This window comes from Oncorhynchus keta, chromosome 4, assembly GCF_023373465.1.
Source record: "Oncorhynchus keta strain PuntledgeMale-10-30-2019 chromosome 4, Oket_V2, whole genome shotgun sequence".
NCBI classification, from domain to species: Eukaryota; Metazoa; Chordata; class Actinopteri; order Salmoniformes; family Salmonidae; genus Oncorhynchus; species Oncorhynchus keta.
Window position 1 is genome coordinate 19,633,826 of NC_068424.1, and position 26,055 is coordinate 19,659,880.

Below are 26,055 nucleotides of genomic sequence, written 5' to 3' on the forward strand. Positions count from 1 at the left end.
CAACAGTATACAAGGCATATTGACATTTGAGAGAGACATACAGCGAGGCATACAGTAATCACAGACTACCAAATAAAGAAATAAAATGAATTCAGTAATACACTGAAGCACTCAACAACGTTGACTACGGTCCTTACTGTGAGAGAGGAACTTCTTTCAATCCAAGTTGAAATTCATTGTGCAAGTTCTCTGTCCTTGCTAATAAGAAATGTGGATAGGTCCACTGATTCCATTAACTGTGCAATTAACATTAGGCTTTTTCCCATGTTTATCAGCCAAACACAATAACTGTGTATCCAAACAATTACTAAAACACCTACTCTACTCTAATACTGCCTGATTCAGAAAATAAGACTCTATTATAGATGCACTGTTATAATTAGTAATTTCTCCCAATGGATGCTCTCTGCTGTCCGCAGTGAAACTCTTCTATTGGGTTTAATGAGTCAGAGATTGATGGTACAGAATATTATCACACTGCTGAGGGTGGGTTTCAGAAGGCTCATTCATTGTCTCCATTTGATTGCACCTGTAGGTACAGTGAGTATTGGTGTCTTCCCGGTAGGAGTATATTTTGTGAGTATTAGTGTCATTCGGAAAGTATTCAGACCCCTTCACTTTTTCCACATTTTATTTCGTTACGGCCTTATTCTAAATTTGATTAAATACATTCTTCTCCTCATCATTCAACACACAATACCCCATAATGACAATGCAAAACAGGTATTTAGAATTTTTTGCTAATTTATTACTTTATTTACAGAAGTACTCAGACCCTTTGCTATGAGACTCAGAATTGACCTCAGGTGCATCCTGTTTCCATTGATCATCCTTGAGATGTTTCTACAAATTGATTGGAGTCCACCTGAGGTAAATTCAATTGATTTGACATGATTTGGAAAGGCACACACCTGTCTATATAAGGTCCCACAGTTGTCAGAGCAAAAACTAATCCATGAGGTCGAAGGAATTGTCCATAGTGTCAAGGTACAGATCTGGGAAAGGGTACCAAAAGAATTCAGCAGCATTGAAGGTCCCCAAGAACACAGTGGCCTCCATCATTCTTAAGTGGGAAAAGTTTGGAAACACCAAGACTCTTCTTGGAGCTGGCCGTCCGGCTAAACTGAGCAACAGGAGGAGAAGGGCCTTGGTCATGGAGGTGACCAAGAACCCTATGGTCACTCGGACAGAGTTCCTCTGTGGAGATGGGAAAACCTTCCAAAAGGACAACCGTCTCTGCAGCACTTCACCAATCAGGCCTTTATGGTTGAGTGGCCAGACGGAAGCCACTCCCCAGTAAAAGGCACATGACAGCCCTCTTGGAGTTTGCCAAAAGGCACCTAAAGGACTCTCAGTCCATGATAAATAAGATTCTTTGGTCTAATGAAACTAAGACTGAACTCTTTGGCCTGAATGCCAAGCGTCACATCTGGAGGAAACCAGGCACCGCTCATCACCTGGCCAATAACATCCCTACCGTGAAGCATGATGGTATGATGGTGGCAGTATCATGCTGTGTGTTTTGTTTTTCAGCGGAAGGGACTGTGAGACTAGTCAGGTCGAGAGAAAGATGAACGGAGCAAAGTACAGAGAGATCCATGATGAAAACCTGCTACAGAGCCCTCAGGACCTCAGACTGGGCGGAAGCTTCACCTTCCAACAGGACAACGACCCTAAGCACACAGCCAAGACAACGCATGAGTGGCTTCAGGAACAAGTGTCTGAATGTCCTTGAGTGGCCCAGCCAGAGCCCTGACTTGAACCCAACGAACATCTCCGGAGAGACTTGAAAATAGCTGTGCAGCAACGCTCCCCATCCAACTTGACAGAGCTTGAGAGGATCTACAGAGAAGAATGGGAGAAACTACCCAAATACAGGTGTGCCAAGCTTGTAGTGTCATACCGAAGAAGACGTAAGGCTGTAATCACTGCCAAAGGTGCTTCAACAATGTACTGAGTAAAGGGTCGGAATACTTATGTATATGTAATATCAGTTTTTTGTTGTAAATAAATAAATGTCTAAAAACCTGTTTTTACATTGCATTTATGGGGTATTGTGTGTATACTGATGAGGGGGAAAAATAATATTTCTTCCATTTTAGAATAAGGCTCTAACAAAAAAAAAACTGAAGGGGACTGAATACTTTCCGAATGCACAGTATATAGTGAGTTTTAGTGTCCTTGCGGTAACAGTAAAAACAGTGAGTAATAGTGTCTTTACAGTAGCAGTATATATAGTGAGTATTAGCGTCTTTACGGTAGCAGTTTATACAGTGAGTATTAGTGTCTTTATGGTCTTTATAGTAGAAGTTTATTCAGTGAGTATTAGTGTCTTTACGGTAGCAGTTAATACAGTGAGTATTAGTGTCTTTACGGTAGCAGGTTTCTACAGTGAGTATTAGTGTCTTTACGGTAGCAGTTTATACAGTGAGTAATGATGGTAGCGAAAAAGTTAATTAGAAGTCATAAAAGTGAAATTTCCTCAAATTAAGTTCAAGGAAAGTTGGAACTTGAGGAGGAAAAGTATCAAAAGGGTTTGACCTTGTCAGCTGGAGAGGGAAAAAAACGATTGAAAGGGATGGTTTCTCAGCAGGGGAGAGAGAAGGAGCGACTGAGGGAGAGAAAAAGCCCATGAATTTATCCTCTCGTCACATTTTCCTCCACGCCCCATCTCTCACTCAGTGTGCTGTCACACACCTCAACCTTTATTACTTGGCTTCAGATGTCGAGGATCAATACTGCCATTACCCAGGATATTTGGGGCTGCTGTACACCCTGCGTTACAGTGGAAAAACTGAATTAGCTGCCGCAATCCTGTTAGGGCCTTTTCTATGTCACCACGTGAAGATCCTGTGATGTTTCATGAACCTGACATGCTGTTGAAAATGAAATGTACCTGACAGAGTTGGCCACATTTATCTTCTCAGCAAGGGACAAATAAGTATAACGACTGTTTTGTGTGTGTGTTTGTTTGTTTGTTTGTTTGTTTGTTTGTTTGTGTGTGTGTGTGTGTGTGTGTGTGTGTGTGTGTGTGTGTGTGTGTGTGTGTGTGTGTGTGTGTGTGTGTGTGTGTGTGTGTGTGTGTGTGTGTGTGTGTGTGTGTGTGTGTGTGTGTGTGTGTGTGTGTGTGTGTGTGTGTGTGTGTGTGTGTGTTTGGCCACCAGCAGAGGCTTGTTTGAATGACATATGGAAATTGAAATTGCTGGAGCTTGACGGTGTTGGTCTAAAAGCCAAACAGTGAAATTAATAGGTCCTGTCATTGGTTTTTACCACAACCCCCACACACCTAGACCAATCAAAGGACAACACCTTTTGATTGACACCTCCATATGCCCAATACCAGTATTCAGATTTTGAATGGAATAAAAACAGTACATCCATCATGAACTAAATCTTATAAATGACTAATGGGGGGAAAGTTTCAATAAACAATGTTTGCCCACTGTGCAGTTTAATGATGGGTTAAAATCAACTAAGGAATTCTCCAGTTTACTGACAAGAAGCATGGCCAATTGAGTCCAATCCTTTTTAAAATGGCAAAGATAAATAACCTGGGAAAATTAGACGACAGAAAGGGAAGGGGGTAGAAAGGGAGGGATTGTGTGTGTGGGGGAAACATTGGAGAGCGAGATGTAGGTAATTTAACAGCACATGGATGGGAGAAAAATACATTTCCGTTATCTCCCACTATCCTATAAACAAACTAAAATGTTTCCAAAGAATAGCCACTTAAATAACTGTACAGATACAGTTTAAATTGTTCAAAGACGCTTTGTTCAGTTTTCCTTAGTGAGCATACATACATACAGATTATTTAACTTATACTTCACTGTATCACAATTCCAGTGGGTCAGAAGTTTACATACACTAAGTTGACTGTGCCTTTAAACAGCTTGGAAAATTCCAGAAAATTATGTCATGTCTTTAGAAACTTCTGATAGGCTAATTGACATCATTTGAGTCAATTGGACAATTGGAGGTGTACCTGTAGATTTCAAGGCCTACCTTCAAACTCAGTGCCTCTTTGCTTGACATGATGGGAAAATCAAAAGAAATCAGCCAAGACCTCAGAAAACAAATTGTAGACTTCCAGAAGTCTGGTTCATCCTTGGGAGCAATTTCCAAACGCCTGAAGGTACCACGTTCATTTATACAAGCAATAGGACGCAAGCATAAACACCATGGGACCACACAGCCGTCATACCGCTCAGGAAGGAGACGCGTTCTGTCTCCTAGAGATGAACTTATTTTGGTGTGAAAAGTGAATCAATCAGAACAACAGCAATCGACCTTGTGAAGATGCTGGATGAAACAGGTACAAAAGTATCTACATCCACAGCAAAACGAGTCCTATATCAACATAACCTGAAAGGCTGCTCAGCAAGGAAAAAGCCACTGCTCCAAAACCACCAAAAAAAAGTCAGATTACTGTTTTCAACTGCACATGGGGACAAAGATCGTACTTTTTGACCATAATGACCATCGTTATGTTTGGAGGAAAAAGGGGGAGGCTTGCAAGCCGAAGAACACCATTCAAAACATGAAGCACGGAGGTGACAGCATCATGTTATGGGGGTGTTTTGCTCCAGGAGGGACTGGTGCACTTGACAAAATCGATGGCATCATGAGGTAGGAAAAATTGCGTGGATATATTGAAGCAACATCTCAAGACAACAGTCTGGAAGTTAAAGCTTGGTCGCAAATGGGTCTTCCAAATGGACAATGACCACAAGCATACTTCCAGTATGGCAAAATGGTTGTGGCAAAATGACTTCAGGACAACAAAGTCAAGGTATTGGAGTGGCCATCACAAAGCACTGACCTCAATCCCATAGAAGATTGTGGGCAGAACTGAAAAAGCGTGTGTGAGCAAGGAGGCCTACAAACCTGACTCAGGTACACCAGCTCTGTTAGGATGAATGGGACAAAATTCACCCAGATTATTGTGGGAAGCTTGTGGAAGGCTACCCGAAACGTTTGACCCAAGTTAAACAATTTAAAGGCAATGCTACCAAATACTATTTGAGTGTATGTAAACTTCTGACCCACTGGTAATGTGATGAAAGAAATAAAAGCTGAAATAAATCACTCCCTCTACTATTATTTTGACATTTTACATTTTTAAAATAAAGTGGTGATCCTAACAGACCTAAAACAGGGAGTTTTTACTAGGATTAAATGTCAGGAATTATGAAAAACTGAGTTTAAATGTACTTGGCTAAGGTGTATGTAAACTTCCGACTTCAACTGTATATAGTTTTGCAGGTGGTGGAGTATGAATGAGAAAAGAGTTAATGGATTTCAGAGAATGTGGTCATTGAAAGCATTTTGTGTGAAAGCAATACAAATCATTCACAGTTTGGTCCACATACACTTCCATTTCGCTGACCGTGTGAAGAGTTTTGACAATGTGACTTCAACTGTACAATTAGGCTTCGCCCTATTCTCACTGGACTAGATTTACTAGAGAATGTTGGTTATGAATATATTACCCTAGAATGTCCGTTATTCCAGAGGACGATTCAGATGGGCTTCGTTTTTTCCAAACTGCCCCCTGTAATTCTTTCTTTTTTCCAATAAATTGACAGTTATGACAGAAGCCTGGAGGTGTTTTTTCTAGGCGGACGATATTTTAACAAGTCCAGGAGACAACAGGGCTACACTGATAACTCAAGCTAGTTTCTAAACCAAACCAAACAATCTTTGGTATCAATTTGAATTGACAAAGTGTGATCATAATCATTAGGATATTTTAGCGATTCGCAGTAAACGTGTAAATGCCCACCAGCCTTCAGATGTAAGCAAAACAGTGCACTTGCACTTGCGATGCGTTTTAAGGCTATGGATGCAAAAGTGAACATATCATTTCCAAACCTTTAGGTCAGTTGTATGCTGCTTTGTGATCTATTAACAGCAAGGTTTACACAATATTTTGTACTGATGCATTTGGCGATATTCAAATCATACGCACAAAACATTAACAAAAGCATTCACTGTGAAAGTTGATACATGTAGACTCTCCATGCTGTATATAGGCTATGTGCTGCACATCGTTAAATTTATCGAATCAGTTATTGTTTTTTCTTGCTGAAACCGTGAGCAACACCTGTCAACCGCCGACATTTCTCTCAAATCACAGGGATGTCAATTCTCACGGGACTAGTATTATCACGGGATCTTGGAGTTTGCCAAAAAACAGTAGGTTATTCTGGCTGGAATTGTTACTCTCCTGCCATGTACAAATTACTGACATGGCAAATTCGGGTGAGACTAAAATGACAGATATGGTGTTTTGTGCTTGTGCACATTATTACATTATCCGACTCACCCCAGTAAACGAATCAGGTCGGAATAGGGTTGAAAGCAAGGGCTGTTTCCTCGTCTCTGCTGTTGCTGGCTCCGCCACATTGTTTTCAATCCCAATATGCTGGTTATCTTTGCTATTATACATATAGAAACATAGGGAATGGTGCCAATTCTACAGGGCACTAAAGATACATTTTCAGAACCACGGACAGTGACCATATCCAACACGGGAGAAAGCGCATTTGCTATAAACTATTCGATTTATTAGTGTCGCAACATTCTTTTTTCATAATATAACCATATACAATTTCAGTATCACGTCTTAGAGTGATTGACTGTTCCATCTCTGTGGCTTCCGCAATGGATTAGTCCACTGAGACAAGCGCGAATCGGGCAGGTGTCTTGTATATCATGAAAAATAAAAATTGCGACTGCTCGACTAAAGAGATTGGGTTGGTTTGCTAGCGATTAGCAGGTTAGCATTCAGCATGTCACCTGTCAGTCATTGGGAGACAAAGGCTGTTGGGAGCCTGCAGGACAGGTAGACTAGCAGAGCAGGATGCTTCCTGCATGGCTGCACCTCCCTGGTTTATTACTTGACTGATTTATTTATTGTCGCTGCAAGCATTGCTGACTGCGGCACAACGCACACGCCAAACCATGTTTTATTTGTACCTCCAGATGTCCTGAAATTATGAGTTGAGAGGTGGAGAGTGGGAGGAGAGGGAGACGATAGAGTGGAAGAAAGAAAGGAAAGAAAATTGTTCTGTGTGTTTGTTCAGTGTCACTATTTGTTTTAATTTTTAAAGAATTGAACAATATTTGTATACACACATTTACAGTATTGAAATATTTTCCCCAGTAACTTACAAGGAACCCCCTGTCTAAATCTATCAAATTCAGTTCACATGTACACTAGAGGTCTCCTCGGGTGCAAAAAGTTTCAACCTGAACAGAACAAGGACATTGATTTAAAAAAGGGACCCGGACCTGAGAACAATCCGACCCGAACCCGAAAGGACCCGACGACAACTAGACCAGACTGGACACAATTGACAAAATAACAAATGTTTATCAGCCAAGTACAGTTGAAGCCGGAAGTTTACGTACACTTAGGTTTCAACCACTCCACAAATGTCTTGTTAATTAAAACGTCTTATGGCTGGGGGGCAGTATTGAGTAGATTGGATGAATAAGGTGCCCAAAGTAAACGGCCTGCTCCTCAGTCTCAGTTGCTAATATACGCATATTATTAGTATTGGGTAGTATTGGATAGAAAACACTCTGAAGTTTCTAAAACTGTTTGACTGATGTCTGTGAGTATAACAGAACTCATATCGCAGGCAAAAACCTGAGGAGAAATCAAAACAGGAAGTGAGAAATCTGTGGCAGGGTATGTACTCAACACAGGTCCCATTGAAATCCGCTTGAGATATTAATGATGTTGCACTTCCTAGGGCTTCCACTATATGTCACCCGTCTATAGAAATTTGAATGAGGCTTCTACTGTGTTGTGGGACTGAATGACAGCAGAATGAATCAGGTGTCTGGCAGTCAGCCATTTTTTGGTCATGCGCATTGCATATGATAGCGACCTGCGTTCCATGGCTCCTGAAAACACAAAGGAATACTCTGGTTGGAACTTTATTGAAGATTAATGTTAAAAACATCATAATGATTGATTATGTACTTAGTTTGAAATGTTACTTCGACCTGTAATATAACTTTTTGAAGGTTTTGCCCGACGTAACGCTGACCAGAACGAGCGTTTGGATATGTATACCAAACGCGCTAACTAAAAGTAACCAATTGGACATAAATAACGGACATTATCGAACAAATCAAGCATTTAATGTGGACCTGGGATTCCTTGGAGTGCATTCTGATGAAGATCAAAGGTAAGGGAATATTTAGCATGTAATTTATGGTTTATGTTGACTACAACATGGCGGCTATTTTGACTTGATTGTTCTGAGCGCCGTCTCAGATTATTGCATGGTTTGCTTTTTCGGTAAAGTTTTTTGAAATCTGACACAGCGGTTGCATTAAGGAGAGGTATATCTATAATTCCATGTGTATAACTTGTATTATCATCTCCATTTATGATAAGTATTTATGTTGAATTGATGTGGTTATGCAAAATCCCTGGCTGTTTTTGGAACTAGTGAATGTAACGCGCCAATGTAAACTCAGATTTCTTTAGATAAATATGATCTTTATCAAATAAAACATACATGTATTGTGTAATATGAAGTCCTATTAGTGTCATGTGATGAATATTATCAAAGGTTAGTGATTCATTTTATCTCTATTTGTGGTTTTTGTGACTCCTCTCTTTGGCTGGAAAAATGTTTTTATTGTGACTAGGTGCTGACCTAACATAATCGTTTGTGGTTCTTTTGCTCTAAATCCTATTTGAAATTGGACACTGTGGTGGAATTAACAAGAAGAATACCTTTAAAACGGTATAAAATACATGTATGATTGAGGAATTGTAATTATGAGATTTATGTTGTTTTGAATTTGGCGCTCTGTGCTTTCAGTGGCTGTTGTCATATCATCCCGGTAACGGGATTGCAGCCCAAAGAGGTTTAACAAACTATAGTTTTGGCAAGTTGGTTAGGAAAATCTACTTCGTGCATGACACAAGTAATTTTCCAACAATTGTTTACAAACAGATTATTTCACTTATAATTCACTGTATCACAATTCCAATGGGTCAGAAGTTTACATTCACTAAGTTGATTGTGCCTTTAAACAGCTTGGAAAATTCCAGAAAATGATGTCATGGCTTTAGAAGTTTCTGATAGGCTAATTGACATCATTTGAGTCAATTGGAGGTGTACCTGTGGATGTATTTCAAGGCCTACCTTTCAACTCAGTGCCCCTTTGCTTGACATCATGGGAAACTCAAAAGAAATGAGCCAAAACCTCAGAAAATATATTGTAGACCTCCACAAGTCTGGTTTATCCTTGGGAGCAATTTCCAAACGCCTGAAGGTACCACGTTCATCTATACAAACAATAGTACGCAAGTATAAACACCATGGGTGTCACGCCCTGACCTTAGAGACATTTAATATCTCTATTTGGTTAGGTCAGGGTGTGATTTGGGGTGGGCATTCTATGTTGTCTATTTCTTTGTTTTGGCCGAGTATGGTTCCCAATCAGAGGCAGCTGTCTATCGTTGTCTCTGATTTGGAATCATACTTAGGCTTTTTCCCACCTGTTTGTGGGTAGTTATTTTCTGTTTAGTCTCTTACCTGACAGAACTGTTCTCTTTCGTTTTGTTACTTTGTTAGAGTGTTTTTGATAATAAAATAAATCATGAACACTTTTCACACTTTGGTCCACTCCTTCCGATGACAGGCGTTACAATGGGACCACGCAGCCAACATACCTCTCAGGAAGGAGACGTGTTCTCTCTCCTAGAGATTAACGTACTTCCGTGCGAAAAGTGCAAATCAATCCCAGAACAACAGCAGGGGACCTTGTGAAGATGCTGGAGGAAACAGGTGCAAAAGTTACTATATCCACAGTAAAACGAGTCCTATATCAACATAACCTGAAAGTCTGCTCAGCAAGGAAGAAGCCACTGCTCCAAAACTGCCATAAAAAGTCAGACTATGGATTGCAACTGCACATGGGGACAAAAATCTTACTTTTTGGAGAAATGTCCTCTGGTCTGATGAAACAAAAATAGAACTGTTTGGCCATAATGACCATTGTTATGTTTGGAGGAAAAAGGGGGAGGCTTGCAAGAACACCATTCCAACCGTGAAGCACGGGGGTGGCAGCATCATGTTGTAGGGGTGCTTTGCTGCAGAAGGGCACTTCACAAAATAGATAGCATCATGAGGTGGGAAAATTGTGTGGATATATTGAAGCAATATCTCAAGACAACAGTCAGGAAGTTAAAGCTTGGTCGCAAATGGGTCTTCCAAATGGACAATGACCACAAGCATACTTCCACAGTTGTGGCAAAATGGCTTAAGGACAACAAGTCAAGGTATTGAAGTGGCCATCACAAGCCCTGACCTCAATCCTATGGAAAATTTGTGGGCAGAACTGAAAAAGCGTGTGTGAGCAAGGAGGCCTACAAACCTGACTCAGTTACACCAGCTCTGTCAGGGGGAATGTGCCAATATTCACCCAATTTATCGTGGGAAGCTTGTGGAAGGCTACCCGAAATGATTGACCCAAGTTTAAAGGCAATGCTACCAAATACTAATTGAGTGTATGTAAACTTCAGACCGACTGGGAATGTGATGAAAGAAATAAAAGCTTAAATAAATTTCACATTTCACATTCTTAAAATAAAATTATGATCCTAACTGACCTAGGACAGGAAATTTTTACTAGGATTAAATGTCAGGAATTGTGAAAAGCTGAGTTGAAATGTATTTGGCTAAGGTGTGTGTAAACTTCTGACTTCAGCTGTAGCCCTTCCTGTGACATATGTTGGCTAGGCCAATTAAAGTCAATAAATTAACCTTATTAGCATAAAATAAATATGCTATAGGCTATGCAGAGTCATGTCCACTCAGGTCTATCAGTTGTAGTTACATAGACCCAAGACCCGATGACAATCAAAAAGAACCCGACCCGAGGGAAAGGTTTAATTTTGGACCCGCTTGTGTCCCGGGTCGGGTCTCAGGTATTCAGGTGGACCCGTAAAGTCCTCTAACACACTCACACAGACACAAACCTCAGCTTACTAGAAGCACGTCTAGCTGCAGCTTAAAGATCCATACTTGTTTAAAGCTTTGTAATTACACCCCAAAACTTAATCCATTATCTGACGGCTTTTTAATTTGTTATGGTAGCAAGTCAAGTCCAATTCTTGACTCAAAGACTATGTAATTGGCCTTAAAACTTTAGCCAACGCTTTTCTTTGGAAAAATCAATGCATTTAATTTCTTCTGCCTTGCTTTTTCATACGGTATTCAGGCCAGGAGAAGGAAAAGGTTGTGCGAGTGACAACAAAAGCAACAGGCTGAAAGTCACTATTGATTTGTTTGTGAAGTATTATGACTATAAAAGCCATGAGAAATCTGTCCGGGAGACAAAAGTCCTCTGAGACAATCCCCTTGTTCAAATTCTATCAGTTGATACGTCTTACATTTTACACCATCTGTCATTTTATAATGATAGAAAACAATCAATAATGACCTTTTGTGATTTCCACTCCGCAGTAATTTTCTTCACAATCCAGAGCTCCTCTCTGTACAGACCATTTCTGGATGGAATACAGGACTAAACTTAACAGAGGGAACCCTATAGCAGTGATTCTCAAACTTCACCTAGTGGACCATGAGACGTTTCACAATGTTCTTGCAGCCCTGAACTAACACCCACCCACCTGACTAGTACACCTGACTAGCACACCTTTTTTTCAGGGGGGGATTACATTGTTACTAGGATCCCCATTAGCCGACGCCAACGGCTAATGATCCATTTTAGAATAAGGCTGTAACATAACAAAATGTGGAAAAAGTGAAGGGGTCTGAATACTTTCCGAATGCACTGTAAGGGGGTGACCATAGATAAATTCCTGAGTTGATTTAAAACCTGTGTTTAACCCTTGATCATGGTTGGTGTCTTGACGGATTTGTCCAAAATCTTGTGACATAAAACAGCGTAAGTTGTTGTTATATCATATATTAAGCATTAATCAGTTAAATTAGACATTGAACTTGAACCTTGTAAGAATTTTGAATCTAACTGTGAAGACAGATTTTTGTATAGAGAACTCAGAAATGCAGTGTAACTACGTAACATTTAGTGTCTCCTTATCTTACGGGATGAAAACTGTTTTCATGGGCACACAAATGATAAAACAATTATAAATGTGATTGCAAAATTGAATGCGTCAAACTGAAAAAGTCACTCACTTTGATACGTAAAACCTAAATTGATACTGTCATCAATGTGGTTCTTCAATAATGATGCATAATACTTGTTTGATGCCATTTGGTGTCTAGCTGATTAGTTACGCTGTGATATTTTCACACATCATCATCTGATCCAGAAAGGAATTTTACGAATGACAGTCAATTGGCGAACAGCTTTTGTGATAGCATGCACTATGGAATGTCCAGAAGGAACGCATGGAATGGCCAGAATATTTTGGTGTCTCATTCGTTACGCCGGTGAAAACAGTTGTACCTAACTATTCCTATTAATTATTCTGGATATAATGACAAAAAATTGCATAGTGAGCTTATTCATAATATCATCTGGTAATGAAATAACATGACAAATTTTAAACAGTACAGGGGGCTTGAAGTAGCATACGTGAAGTTGAATTTGGAGCTCAGAAGTACTGGAATAGGCCTACTGCACCTTGAAAATCAGACATTTCCTCAATTTGGTGCTTGAAAAGTCCTTGCAATTATCGTAGCCCATTTCTAAGTTCTCCTGCTCCATTAAAATGATCCATGATTTACATTTTTATCCGTTTTTGTGAGAGATGTGGCCACTTTTGTTTGTTTCCCGCCGCTTCAATTGAAGGGTGTTGCGCTACTCTGTTGCGGTAAAACCATGTGTGGTCAATTTGAGGATGACAACATTTAATTTTGGCTTAAATTTGGCTTTCCATACAAATCCTTCCATTAAAAAAGGACCCTGGTTTTTGGTCAGATTGATGCTACTGCTAATCATGTCTTTATTATGTGCCTGCGTTGGCCACATACTGTACAGTGCCTTCAGAAAGTATTCATACCCCTGATCAATACACGTTAGTTTCCCCTTTTGGCAGTGATTACAATTGTCTCTTTTCCACCTGGATGGTACAATATTATCCCATTATTCTTTTCAAAATTCTTCAAGCTCTGTCAAATTGGTCATTGACCATTGTTGGACAACCATTTTCAAGTCTTGCCATAGATTTGGGGGGGGGGATGATTCTGTATTTGAAATTCACTGCTCAACTGAGGTACAGAGATGAGGTAGTCATTCTATATTATGCCTTATATGTTTATTTTATTTAACCTTTAACTAGGCAAGTCAGTTAAGAACAAATTCTTACTTACAATGATGGCCTACCCTAGCCAACTCAGTGTATGTACAATTATATAAATGATTAGTACTTGAAAATTACAATTAAGTGCTTGAATTTGACTTGGCAATGTGTGTATGAACCCTGCTTCAAGGATGTATAGTCCTAGGTCTATGTTGTTGTATAGGTGGAGTCATGGGCCAATTTGCATATATTTACTTCTATTCCTTTAAGTACACGTGAAACTGCATGAAAATCCTTTTTACTTTTGTTTCAAAACATTTTGAAATGTTGATCCCAATGTCACACATTGGCCCCATTATTTATAGAAAGACCCACATACAAAATCAAGTATTTCACACACATTATCCAGATGCTGACTGTTAGCACTGCTGACTGTTAGCTTTAGATGAGGCAGGTGAACCTGCAATCACAACACTCAACATGAGATCCTCTCTAAACATTACAAGGATATGCCTCTGAATATATACAGCACACATGCGGTTGGTGGCACCTTAATTGGGGAGACTGGCTAGGGGTAATGGCTGGAGCGGAATTAGCGTAACGGTATCAAATAAATCAAACGCATGGTTTCCATGTATTTGATGCCATACCATTCGCTCCATTCCAGACATTATTATGAGCTGTCCTCCCCTCAGCAACACCTCCCCCATATACATTCCTGCCTCTTCTGTAGTTGGTATACTGAACAAAAATATAAATACTGAACAAAAATATAAATGCAATATATAAATGCAACAATTTAACAATTTCAAAGATTTCACTCAGTTACAGTTCATATAAGTTCATATAGTTCATATAGATTTCACATGACTGGGCAAGGGCACAGGGGGGCATAGGCCCACCCACTGGGGAGCCAGTTCCAGCCAATCAGAATGATTTTTTTCCCCCTAAAGGGCTTTATTACAGACATAAATATGCCTCAGCACCCCCCTCAGACAAACCTGTAGGTGAAGAATCCGGATTTGGAGGTCCTGGGCTGGCGTGGTTACACGTGGTCTGCGGCTGTGAGGCCGGTTAGATGTCCTACCAAATTCTCTAAAACGAAGTTAGAGGTTGCTTATGGTAGAGAAACAAACTTTCAGTTCTCTGGCAACAGCTCTAGTGGAGATTCCTGCAGTCAGCATACCAATTGCACACTCCCTCAAAACTTGAGACATCTGTGGTATTGTGTTGTGTGACAACTTAGTCCCCAACACAAGGTGCACCTGTGTAATGATCATGCTGTTTAATCATCTTCTTGATTTGCCACACTTGTCAGGTGGATTATCTTGGCAAAGAAGAAATGCTCAGTAACAGGGAAGTAAACCAATTTGTGCTCCAAATTGTTTTTGTGTATTGCTAGTGCTGTATCAAAGGAATTATCGAAGTGAGTCTCAGAAATTGCTAACATATGAACGTTATCGGATGTTAGCAAGTTATTGATTTCATTTTAGCCATTTCCTGGGTAGCTTATCGGAGATAGACATAATTATGGAAAAGAACAAACAAAGCAAGAAAAAACCTTCTTCAACAGTCCATCAATCAGTTGGTGTGTATAAGTGTGTGTGTCTGTGCTGTCATCCCTTCCATGCTTTTGGGAAGTGTTTGGGAGGGTGGACAATGAGTCTGTCATAGTGGATGTAATCAATGTCCCCATGCGCTCTGGCAGCTTTCATGACTGGGATAAGTTCTTTCCTCTTTTGGCGCACAGCTTCAGGATAGTCCTTGTTGAGGAAGATGTATGTTCTTGTCAAGTTCTTGGCTCTATCCAGAACAGCTACCTTGTCCTTGAACATCAGGAATTTGACCACTATTGTCCTGGGCCTGGCACCTGGGCCAGGCCCAGGATCTCAATCTTCCTGTGGTCCATCTTCAAATTCCCCATTGATCATTTCCCTCACTTTGTCCTCAGACTCTGTCCAGGTCTCATGTGGAGATTCTGCTATCCTTGATTGTCCCTCAAGATAAATCAGATTTCTCGGTCATTGTTATCATGGATTCACATACAGAACTGATGTCCTATGTCAATAACTTACATATATGTTTCATCTTGCTGTTCTCCTGTTTAAACTCATTGAGCTGATCCTGGGAGAACTATAAACTGTTCTTCAGGTCCCGGACCTCTCTGGTCAGATCATCCATTATTTTATTAGTTGACTCCATCAGTATTTGGATACAACACTTGAAGCTATTTTCTTGTTGTTGTAACAACGCATGTAGAACTATTTTTGTTAATTTAAAAAGTGAATTCACCTGTGATAGAGAGACACCACTGTCCTCAACGGTACTCATACTGGCTTTGGTCTTTGTCATGGTAGCAATGTAGGCTACGCTGTTGTTACTCCAAGCAGTTCCAGATTGGGCAGGTCACAGGGCAGATGGAAACGGCAACAAACAGCAGAGATCCAAACAGCCACACTGGGGACAATCAGTGGTCCTAGCCGGCCTGTGTACAAGCTGCTAAGGAAACCTGGCTAGCTTGATAGCTAGCTAACGTTATTTAGAAGCAAGGTTGCCAACGAGGGAACAATGAGCTACTTCTCTGGAGCGAAATTGATCTGCTATTGTCCCTTGAAAATACAGTGAATGTCCAACACCTTAATTTGATGTTATATGTTGAAAATTGTCTGAAAATAAATCTGTTAATTCATAGTTATTTTGCAAAAGAAATCCACAAGAAAGATATGCATTTCAATGCATGGCACCGGAACACCTAGCACACCTGACGAGCACACATGATTGAGAAACAGCTTCCATCTCAAGGCCATCAGACTGCTAAACAGCAATCACTAACTCAGAGGCTGCTGCCTACATTGAGACCCAATCACCAGACACTTTAATAAATGGACCACGAGTCACTTTAAACAATGGCACTTTAAATAATGTCACTTTAATGATGTTTACATATCTTACATTACTCATATCACACGTATATACAGTATTTTATACCATCTACTGCACCTTGCTTATGCCGCTCAGCCATCGCTCATCCGTATACTTATATGTACATATTCTCATTCACCCCTTTAGATTTGTGTGTATTAGCTAGTTGTTGGGGAATTGTTAGATTACTTGTTAGATATTACTGCACTGTTGGAACTAGAAGCACAAGCATTTCGCTATACTTGCATTAACATCTGCTAACAATGTGTATGTGACCAATAAAATTGTATTTTATTTTGATTTGATTTGATTGGACTAGTAAAGGGCTTGACTATGATTAGTTGACAAGTTGAACCAGCTAGTTCTCAAATAGATCATGTAAAGGCTGAAGGTAACTGAGGAGAGGTTTGGGAAATGCTGCCCTACGACACTGGCTGTCAATAGCCACATCTAGTCCTGCATCTGTCCACCCTAGCAGAATCCATCTCACTTCCAAACGACTACATAAAAAACACAATTCTTCATCCCATAATACATCACCACGTTCCACTCCCAAATAAACCATCAACGAACGTCTCTAAACCCAGGACTTATCTCCCCACCTCGGAGTTAAAGCATGATCATTGTTCAAAGAGAAAGATATCCGTCTGAGCTGGGGCACTATATTTCATGGGGGAGAAGGCTTGGAGTACTGTAGCGTGAGAGAGAGCGAGTGGAATTAGACACATTAGCTGGGAAATGAAACGTCTTAACAAAAAAGGAGTGATGTTACTCGCTCGGGAAGGTAAGAGGGGGGAATGTGAAACTTTGTATTAATGCTGGCACATCAATAACATACAGGCCTCGCCATATTACACATCAGGCTGCCATCGGGCTCTAAGTCATCTGGGGTGTATTGATTACGCAAACCACTTACGAACCAAACTAAAGTAAACAGAGCAAAACAAGAGTTTCTATTGGACAAATTCTGGTAGGCCCATCCCTGTTTAGTTTTCTTCAGTCTAAGAAACGTTTTGCAGCAGAGTTGGCGGAATGAATACACCCCTGATCTCAGTAGTACCAAAGCCGTGAACCCAGGTTTAAGAACAAAGGGATACCAGGCAGTGGATCCTGGTTGATCACATTACTGACATTAACACTACAGAACCTACTACGTGGATGGAAGCAACATCATGGTTGTCTGGCCAAGAAATGAAAGGGTTTTTAAGCACATCCAAATTAATAACAGGAGCTGGACAAGAAGATCCAATACATAAGAAAACACATTTATAGATTTGTTGAAACTTTTTGTTTTTATTAAAAAATTAAATCTCATGGACTGTCGGTCTTTACATACATAGCTTTATCTATGAATTGGAGAGTGGTTACATATCCCAACAATGTTACTTGTTCTGCTTTAAACCAAGATTATGGGGCTCCCATTGAGTTGAAACACAGGATTGTGGCTCAAAACTACATGTCAGTCTACAATTCAATCTACTGAATCACTTTCACAAGAAAAGGATTGAAAGTCCAACCAACTAGAGAGAACTCCATAAGACTCACCACCATACAGAGAGTAAAAATGCTAATACACAGCAGTCCTGACTCATTACGTCGAGACAAAGAGGGGCCCAAATAAGCAGATAAATACATAAATAGGACTGTGGATGATTTAACAAGGCAGCTCAAGCCCCTGCTTGAACTCCGACCTCCAGGAGCCTTGAGAAAGGGAGGAGAGTTATGAAGGCTACCACTAAGGGGGGACACCTGCCCATGACCGTGCCGAATGCAAAAAGCTCCTGCGTCACACTCTGGTGCCTAGCTATGCCAAATGCATCAAGGTGTAATTCTTGCTCATAATTAAAAGCTGAATATCATTTAACTCGAAAAGCATAATAAAATATTTTTTAATAGTGAGCAAGTGATACGCTCCATTTTCTTGGATGTTCTTGTACTTTTTTGGCTGCACCTCGACTTATTGAAGAGCTGTCCACTCCTCTCCAGGCTATGCCAATGGAAAATATATCACCCCATTTGAACTCCATCGCCTTTGGGGGAGCCGGGAACGGCAATGCATGCATGCACATAGAGTGAATACGGCAACAACTACCGCTTATGATTGTCATTAAAAAAGGTGTGATGGTGCAAATAATTTTCATGTAGTAATCATAAGAGAACAATAAATATTTTCAATATGCAATAACTTACAACTCCACAATTAAAGAGCACAGAACAATTAAAAAAAGCTCAATGTTACAATATGTAGATTAGGGTGAGAGCCCTTACCTTTTCTGATTTGGAGAAGGTGGCATTCTGTTGCATCTGCGTAACTATTAGCATGGCTGATTCGAACACAAGGTTCTTCAAAAAGCACTCCTCTGCCTCTCCCTCAGTGTGATTGAAGTCTTCGGTGTGGAGTGGGAAGATTAGCGTAGCCCTCTCTCAAACACAGACACATACACTCAGGAACCCCCCGTTGGCTGGCACACTCCAAGCTGTACTTTCTCTCTCCAGTGAAACAATCACACCACGACAAGGCTCCTGTCTTGTGGGTTGCGCAATCTGTTTCTGGGGAGGGGCAGCTTTGGAATGTGTGTGTGTTTTAGCCTCTCGCTACTAGTAGTCTTTCCTGCTCCCCCCTTTTTCTCTCGCTCTCCCCCACTCTAGCTCTTTCTCCATCCCTCTTTCACTCTCTCATCCAGTCTCTCAAACTTGTTATCGACTCTCGATTCCCTCGCTTGGTCTATCCGTCTCTGTCTATCCAAGTCCTTTCCTACAACTCTAGACTCCCATCCTTGTTTTCCTCCCTCTTCCCCCCTCTCTACTTAAAGCTCTTTCCCATAAGATACTGACTCTTTTTTGGTGGGTTCAGCACCTGAGCTAAATTGGAGCTTTGCGCCTAAGCTGCGGGCTAGGTATAGAAGAGGCATCTGTCAGAATGCACAGCCAAGGGTGTACTATAGCAACTTTAGTGAGCCAAAAGTGTTTTTTTTTATATTTTATTTTAAAGTGTGGGTGTGTGTTGACGCTCGCATGTATGTGTGCACATTGACTTGGTGAATGAGAGGGATTCACTAATATTGTGAGACAGAGGGAGAGTCTGTGTATTTGACTGAACAGGAGGGTACTGATTTGTGTGAGTGTGTGTTTCCATGAGTGTCCATTTACATGTATGTTGCCAAACTATGGATCAATTCAATCAGTCCCAGTGGTGGGCTGTGATAAAACTCCAGTGATATTTATGCGCGCAGCCTCACGCCTCGTAAATGACAACGCCTCCTCCGAGGATAGGTCCCTGGCGCAATACGAGATGTTTTATTTATGTAGCATTTAAGGCTGCGGGGTGGTGAGCCAAAGTGCCAAAATATATATATATATTTTTTTCAATTACACCAGCACAACCTGCCTGCCTTAGCGCGGATGCTTCCACTAAATAAGCGGCATGAGGTTTGGAGGAGTGGGGATGAGAGATGGGCTAAAAGGTGGACTTGGAAAATATTGAGTTTCTTCCCAAAGATGAGGGAAGCACACGTGTCTGTAACAAGTAATCTCAGCAGTGGCAAATAACATCTGAAGAACAAAAAACTGGAGAGAAAAAATAACAGAACACCAAATATATTCTGAAAGGTTTGAAGTAGGGTTGTGAAGCTTTTTTAACATTTAAAACAGACATTTTTGTATCGGTTTCCCATGAAGTAAAATACATACAATTCCAAGTGAATTCTCAATGCAGCTGTGCTGCTACCAGCAACGGTTTGGGTCTCACGGTGCGGTGCGTCCCTTTCAGATGGTGAAGCACCTGTACTACCATTATTGTACCTCAATTCCAACTCGCAAAGTTTGCATTTCCTTCTCATTTAACTTCTCAAAGTATTGCCATACAGGACTTTGCTAGTGTCTCTTGCCCTTCTCTGCCATTTTTCTAACTGCTAACGATGATGATGTAGTGGTGGAGAGTCGACTCCAAAATAATTAATTCCTCGACTCATTGCATGTCGACTCCCATTTTCTTTTTTTTCTTTTACCCCCTTTTTATCCCCAATTTCGTGGTATCCAATTGGTAGTAGTTACTGTCTTGTCTCATCGCTGCAACTCCCGTATGGACTCGGGAGAGGCGAAGGTCGAGAGCCATGTGTCCTCCGCAACACAACCCAACCAAGCCGCACTGCTTCTTGACACAATGCACATCCAACCTGGAAGCCAGGCGCACCAATGTGTTGGAGGAAACACTGTACACCTAGCGACCTGGTCAGAGTGCACTGCGCCCGGCCAGCCACAGGAGTCGCTAGTGCGCGATGAGCAAGGATATCCCTGCCGGCCAAACCCTCCCTAACCCGTACGACGCTGGGCCAACTGTGTGCCGCCCCATGGGACTCCCGATCGCAGCCGGCTGCGACGGAGCCTGGGCTCGAACCCAGAATCTCTTGTGGCACAGCTAGCACTGCGATGCAGTGCCTTAGACCTTAGTGCCTTGTCTCAGCCTCCAGTATTTATGCTGCAGTAGTTTGTGTCGGGGGGCTAGGGTCAGTTTGTTATATCTGGAGTACTTCTCCTGTCCTATTCGGTGTCCTGTGTGAATCTAAGTGTGCGTTCTCTAATTCTCTCCTTCTCTCTTTCTTTCTCTCTCTCGGAGGACCTGAGCCCTAGGACCATGTCCCAGGACTACCTGACATGAGGACTCCTTGCTGTCCCCAGTCCACCTGGCCATGCTCCTGCTCCAGTTTCAACTGACCTGAGCCCTAGGACCGTGCCCCAGGACTACCTGACATGAAGGCTCCTTGCTGTCCCCAGTCCACCTGACTGTGCTGCTGCTCCAGTTTCAACTGTTCTGCCTTATTATTATTCGACCATGCTGGTCATTTATGAACATTTGAACATCTTGGTCATGTTCTGTTATAATCTCTACCCGGCACAGCCAGAAGAGGACTGGCCACCCCACATAGCCCGGTTCCTCTCTAGGTTTCTTCCTAGGTTTTGGCCTTTCTAGGGAGTTTTTCCTAGCCACCGTGCTTTTACACCTGCATTGTTTGCTGTTTGGGGTTTTAGGCTGGGTTTCTGTACAGCACTTTGAGATATCAGCTGATGTACGAAGGGCTATATAAATAAATTTGATTTGATTTGATTTGATTTGATTTTAGACCACTGCGCCTCCCGGGAGGCCCCCGACTCCCATTTCTGAGTGTCAAGATTCGCTTCTGCTAGGAATCGACTCCTAGGATTCAGTATTTTTGGAACGAGGAGACTGATTAGTTGTCTTGAACACAAACACTTGTATCTTTCATGGTGAGCTTGCGAGGGACGGGGAGAGAGAGGTGGGGCACAGTATAGACAGGTTCGGCCACCAGGCAGACAGAGTCAGAATTGTGCACTAGCAACTTCAGTAAAGCAGAACCATCATCAATGAATAGGCTAGGATATTGAGATGAGCAAGAGGCAACGCTTTGCTCTCACAGTCAGTCAGTCACACAGTATCTGCCCATGTGCATGGGCTCGCTTCATGCTGATTACAGCGTGGTAGCCAGGGCAACAAAACAGAGAAATTGAGCCTCACGGTTCAACAGTCTCAGTTGTTGCGGAAATTGACCCACTATTCTGTTTACTTTCTGCATCTATGTCATTTTAAAAAATAGTTTCAGTTAGTTTTCTTAAATTAAGGATCCCAATTTAGTTTTAGTTCCATTTGGAAGTGGCTCATCAACAATGTATTGAACCACATCATTATCGGACAGCAAGTCTCAGTAAGCCCATAAAGTAAATCAATTATAGATATTTAGGTATTAGGCCCGAGGCCTTGGATCTTTGAAAGAGATTTGGAGAAAATCCTGCAGCACAATCTCAGCAGGTCCATCTGGCAGACTAACACAGGTGCAAGCACAGCATTTTTCTGTGGGAGGTCTGAGTTGGGAAGTTGACACAGCCAATAGCTGGGGCAGGAAAAGGCACTTGCCTGGTAAAATTAAAATTAAATATTTAAGAATAGCTCAGGTCTCTGTGAATGACAAATATGAGTATTCATAATCTTAGTTAATCTATTGAGAACAACTGAATTGAACATTTTATTCTATTTATTTTGTTGAGTTAATATTAATGTATACAGCACATATCATCAGCTACTGTGTGTCTGAAAACACATCCCCCTTATAGTTCTCCACCTTGACTAGCCTATTAAAAGTGTTGTGCAAATGTTGAATGTTCTCACTTCAACGTTCACTCCGTTCCAACTGATTATTTGTTACTTTTATTTTCTACTTATCTATTTTTTACTTAACATTTATTTAAAAAAAATAATGTAACTTCATAAAGCATTGTTGGTTAAGAGCTTGTATGTAAGCATGTCACTGTAAGGTCTACTACACCTGTTGTATTCGGCGCATGTGACAAATAAAATATAATTTGTTTTGATCGGTCGATTACCATAAATCCAGTGAATCTCTGAATTACAGAGCAACAAATTTTGAAAATTACTGAGTGCTCTGACAAAGTTTAAGATAGCGTCCAGAACTTTATAGAGCATTTAAATGTTCCATTCCAAGGACTGAGCACCCCTTCAGCAGTGCAGTCAATAGTACGTATCCCTTAAGAAAAAAGGATGGATTTGAACACAAACAGAACAGTGAGTGGTAGTGAAAGAGCAGGAGTGTGTTTGAAAGCAGAGGCTGCTGAGTGTTTCAGATGTTAACTATGGGATTGTTAACAATCCCTCACTTCATAGGTCTCCATGTTCACTTTTTTTTTCATTATTGAACACAGACTCACCAATTCCCATAGTTTATGAGACTGGGGTGAGGAGACAAAATGAGAAAAAAACTATAAGGCCTAAAGAGGCACTGAAGGCAATTCCAAAATATTGTCCATTTAATAAATTAATTCATTAGGCCCTAATCTATGGATTTCACATGACTGGGAATACAGATATGCATATGTTGGTCACAGATACATAAAAAAAAAACAGGCCTCAGGAACTTGCTACAATATTTTTGTGCATTCAAATTGCCATCATTAAAATGTAATTGTGTTCGTTCGTTGTCCACAGTTTACGCCTGCCCATAACCACCCCACCACCAACATAGGGCACTCTGTTCACAACATGGACATCAGCAAACCGCTCTCCCACGCGACGCCATACACGTGCAGTGCAGTTGTGAGACCGGTTGGACGTACTGTCAAATTCTCTAAAACAACAATGGAGGTGGCTTATGGTAGAGAAATTACTATTAAATCCTATTAGGGATAGGTGTTCCGCTAGTGAAATTGCAGAGCGACAAATTCAAACAACAGAAGTCTCATAATAAAAATTCCTAAAACATACAAGTGTTAAACATAATCTTAAAGATAAACTTCTTGTTAATCCAAGCTGTGTCAGATTTCAAAAAGGCTTTACGGCGAAAGCATACCATGCGATTATCTGAAGACAGCACCCAGCTAACAAAACATTACATACAGTTACCAGTCAAGTAGAGAAGTCACAAAAGTCTGAAATAGCGATAAAATGAATCACTCACCTTTGATGATCTTCATATGGTTGCACTCACAAGACTCCATGTTACGTTTTTGTTCAATAAAGTCCCTCTTTATGTATATTAACCTCTGTTTTGTTGGTGTGTTTTGTTCAGTAATCCATTGGCACAAAGCGCAGTCACAGCAGCAAGATAAAAGTTTGTAGAAACATGTCAAACGATGTTTATAACCAATCCTCAGGGTTGTTTTTGTCATAAATAATCGATAATATTTCAACCGGAAAATATCTCCGTCAATAGAAAAGGAAAAACAAGAATGTGTGCTCCCGGTCATGTGCAGCAAACATTGCTGGAAATGTCCACTGTCCACTCATTTAAAGTGGTGTTTCTCCCTCATTTTTCAGAGTAAAAGCCTGAAACAATGCCTAAAGACTGGCCACATGTAGTGGAAGCCATAGAGATTGTGAACTGGGTCATATGTCTTTGTATGGTGGATAGGCTTTCAATGGAAAAACAGCCATTTCAAAATAATAGCATTTCCTGGATGGATTTTCCTCAGGTTTTCGCCTGCCATATCAGTTCTGTTATACTCATAGACATTATTTTAACAGTTTTGGAAACTTTAGAGTATTTTCTATCCATACTACCATACATATCTTAGCTTCTGGGCCTGAGTAACAGGCAGTTTACATAGGGCACCTTATTAACCTCTTGCTCCTACCTGACACGCAGGCGTCCCATCTAGACATCTGGAAATGCAAATGCGCTACGCTAAATGCTAATAGCACTCGTTAAAACTCAAACGTTCATTAAAATACACATGCAGGGTATTGAATTAAAGCTACACTCGTTGTGAATCCAGGCAACAAGTCAGATTTTTTAAAATGCTTTTCGGCGAAAGCATGAGAAGCTATTATCTGATAGCATGTAACACCCCAAAAGACCCGCAGGGGACGTAAACAAAATAATTAGTATAGTCGGCGCTACACAAAACGCACAAATAAAATATAAAACATTCATTACCTTTGACCATCTTCTTTGTTGGCACTCCTAGATGTCCCATAAACATCACTATTGGGTCTTTTTTTTTTATTAAATCGGTCCATATATAGCCTAGATATCGATCTATGAAGACTGTGTGATCAATGAAAAAAATAGTGTTTTATAACGTAACGTCATTTTTTAAAATTAAAAAAGTTGACGATAAACTTTCACAAAACACTTCGAAATACTTTTGTAATGCAACTTTAGGTATTAGTAAACGTTAATAAGCGATCAAATTGATCACGAGGCGATGTATATTCTATAGCTGTACGTCTGGAAATAATGTCCGGGTAAATCTCAACCAAAATATCCGGTCGGAGACCTGAAGAAATGGGCTGTCTCTTGTTCGTTTGACCAAGAAACAAAGCCTAGGCAAATGACAAGACTGTTGACATCGTGTGGAAGCTGTAGGTATTGCAACCTCGGCCCCATTTAATGTGGTTCACCTTTATCAATCGGTTGAAGTGGCGCATGGATATATTTTTCCATTTTCAGTGATCAGATTTTCCTGCACTTTTCGATGAAACGCACGTTCTGTTATAGTCACAGCCGTGATTTAACCAGTTTTATAAAAGTCTGAGTGTTTTCTATCCACACATACTAATCATATGCATATACTATATTCCTGGCATGAGTAGCAGGGCGCTGAAATGTTGCGCGATTTTTAACAGAATGTTCAAAAAGGTAGAGGGTCGACTTAAGAGGTTAATCCAAACTACTCAATACTGCCCCCGTTCCCAGAAAGGTTAAATTATCTGGCAACAGCTCTGGTGGACATTCCTGAAGTCAACATGCCAATTGCACGCTCTTTCAAAACTTGAGACATCTGTGGCATTGTGTTGTGTCACAAAACTGCACATTTTAGAGTGGCCTTTTATTGTCCCCAGCACAATTTGCACCTGTGTAATGATCATGCTGTTTAATTGGATTCTTGATATGCCACACCTGTCAGGTAGCTGGAATATCTTGGCAAAGGAGAAATTCTATCTATCAGGAATGTAAACAAATTTGTGCACAAACCTTGAGAGAAATAATATTTTTGTGCGTATGAAACATGGGACCAACACTTTACATGTTTATATTTTTGTTCAGAGTAGAAACCATGAGTTTATATCTACTAAACTGAACATTTCACAAGACCAAGTACAAATAATTAAATTTTCGTGAGTACATAGAATGGGAGGCACATCGCATCATGGCTCGCGCCCCATAATAGCTTGTTCTTAGCACTTCATGGAAAATCATGGTTCAAAGAAAAGGAAGAGAGCTCAAAAGGCACAAACTATGGAATGTACGACCAGTTGAACAAAGAAATCCAAAAAATACAGACAAATGAGTTGACAACAAAACTGTAACGATTCCCCGGTGAAGGAAATCATT

The 26,055-nt window shown here is 40.7% G+C and overlaps 1 protein-coding gene across 3 annotated transcripts in view; it reads right to left on the reverse strand.

The window, feature by feature from the left end:
* LOC118382565 (dipeptidyl aminopeptidase-like protein 6) overlaps positions 1 to 26,055 on the reverse strand; it is a 337,979-nt gene that overhangs the window by 207,404 nt on the left and 104,520 nt on the right. The window contains exon 1 of one of the 3 annotated variants that reach the window (XM_052503594.1): positions 18,461 to 18,987. The exons of the other annotated variants lie outside the window; for them this stretch is intronic. Within the exon in view, the coding sequence (XP_052359554.1) occupies positions 18,461 to 18,514 (54 nt within the window). The 5' untranslated portion in view covers positions 18,515 to 18,987. Of the gene's footprint in view, positions 1 to 18,460; positions 18,988 to 26,055 lie in introns of those variants that run through there. 3 annotated transcript variants of the gene reach the window in all.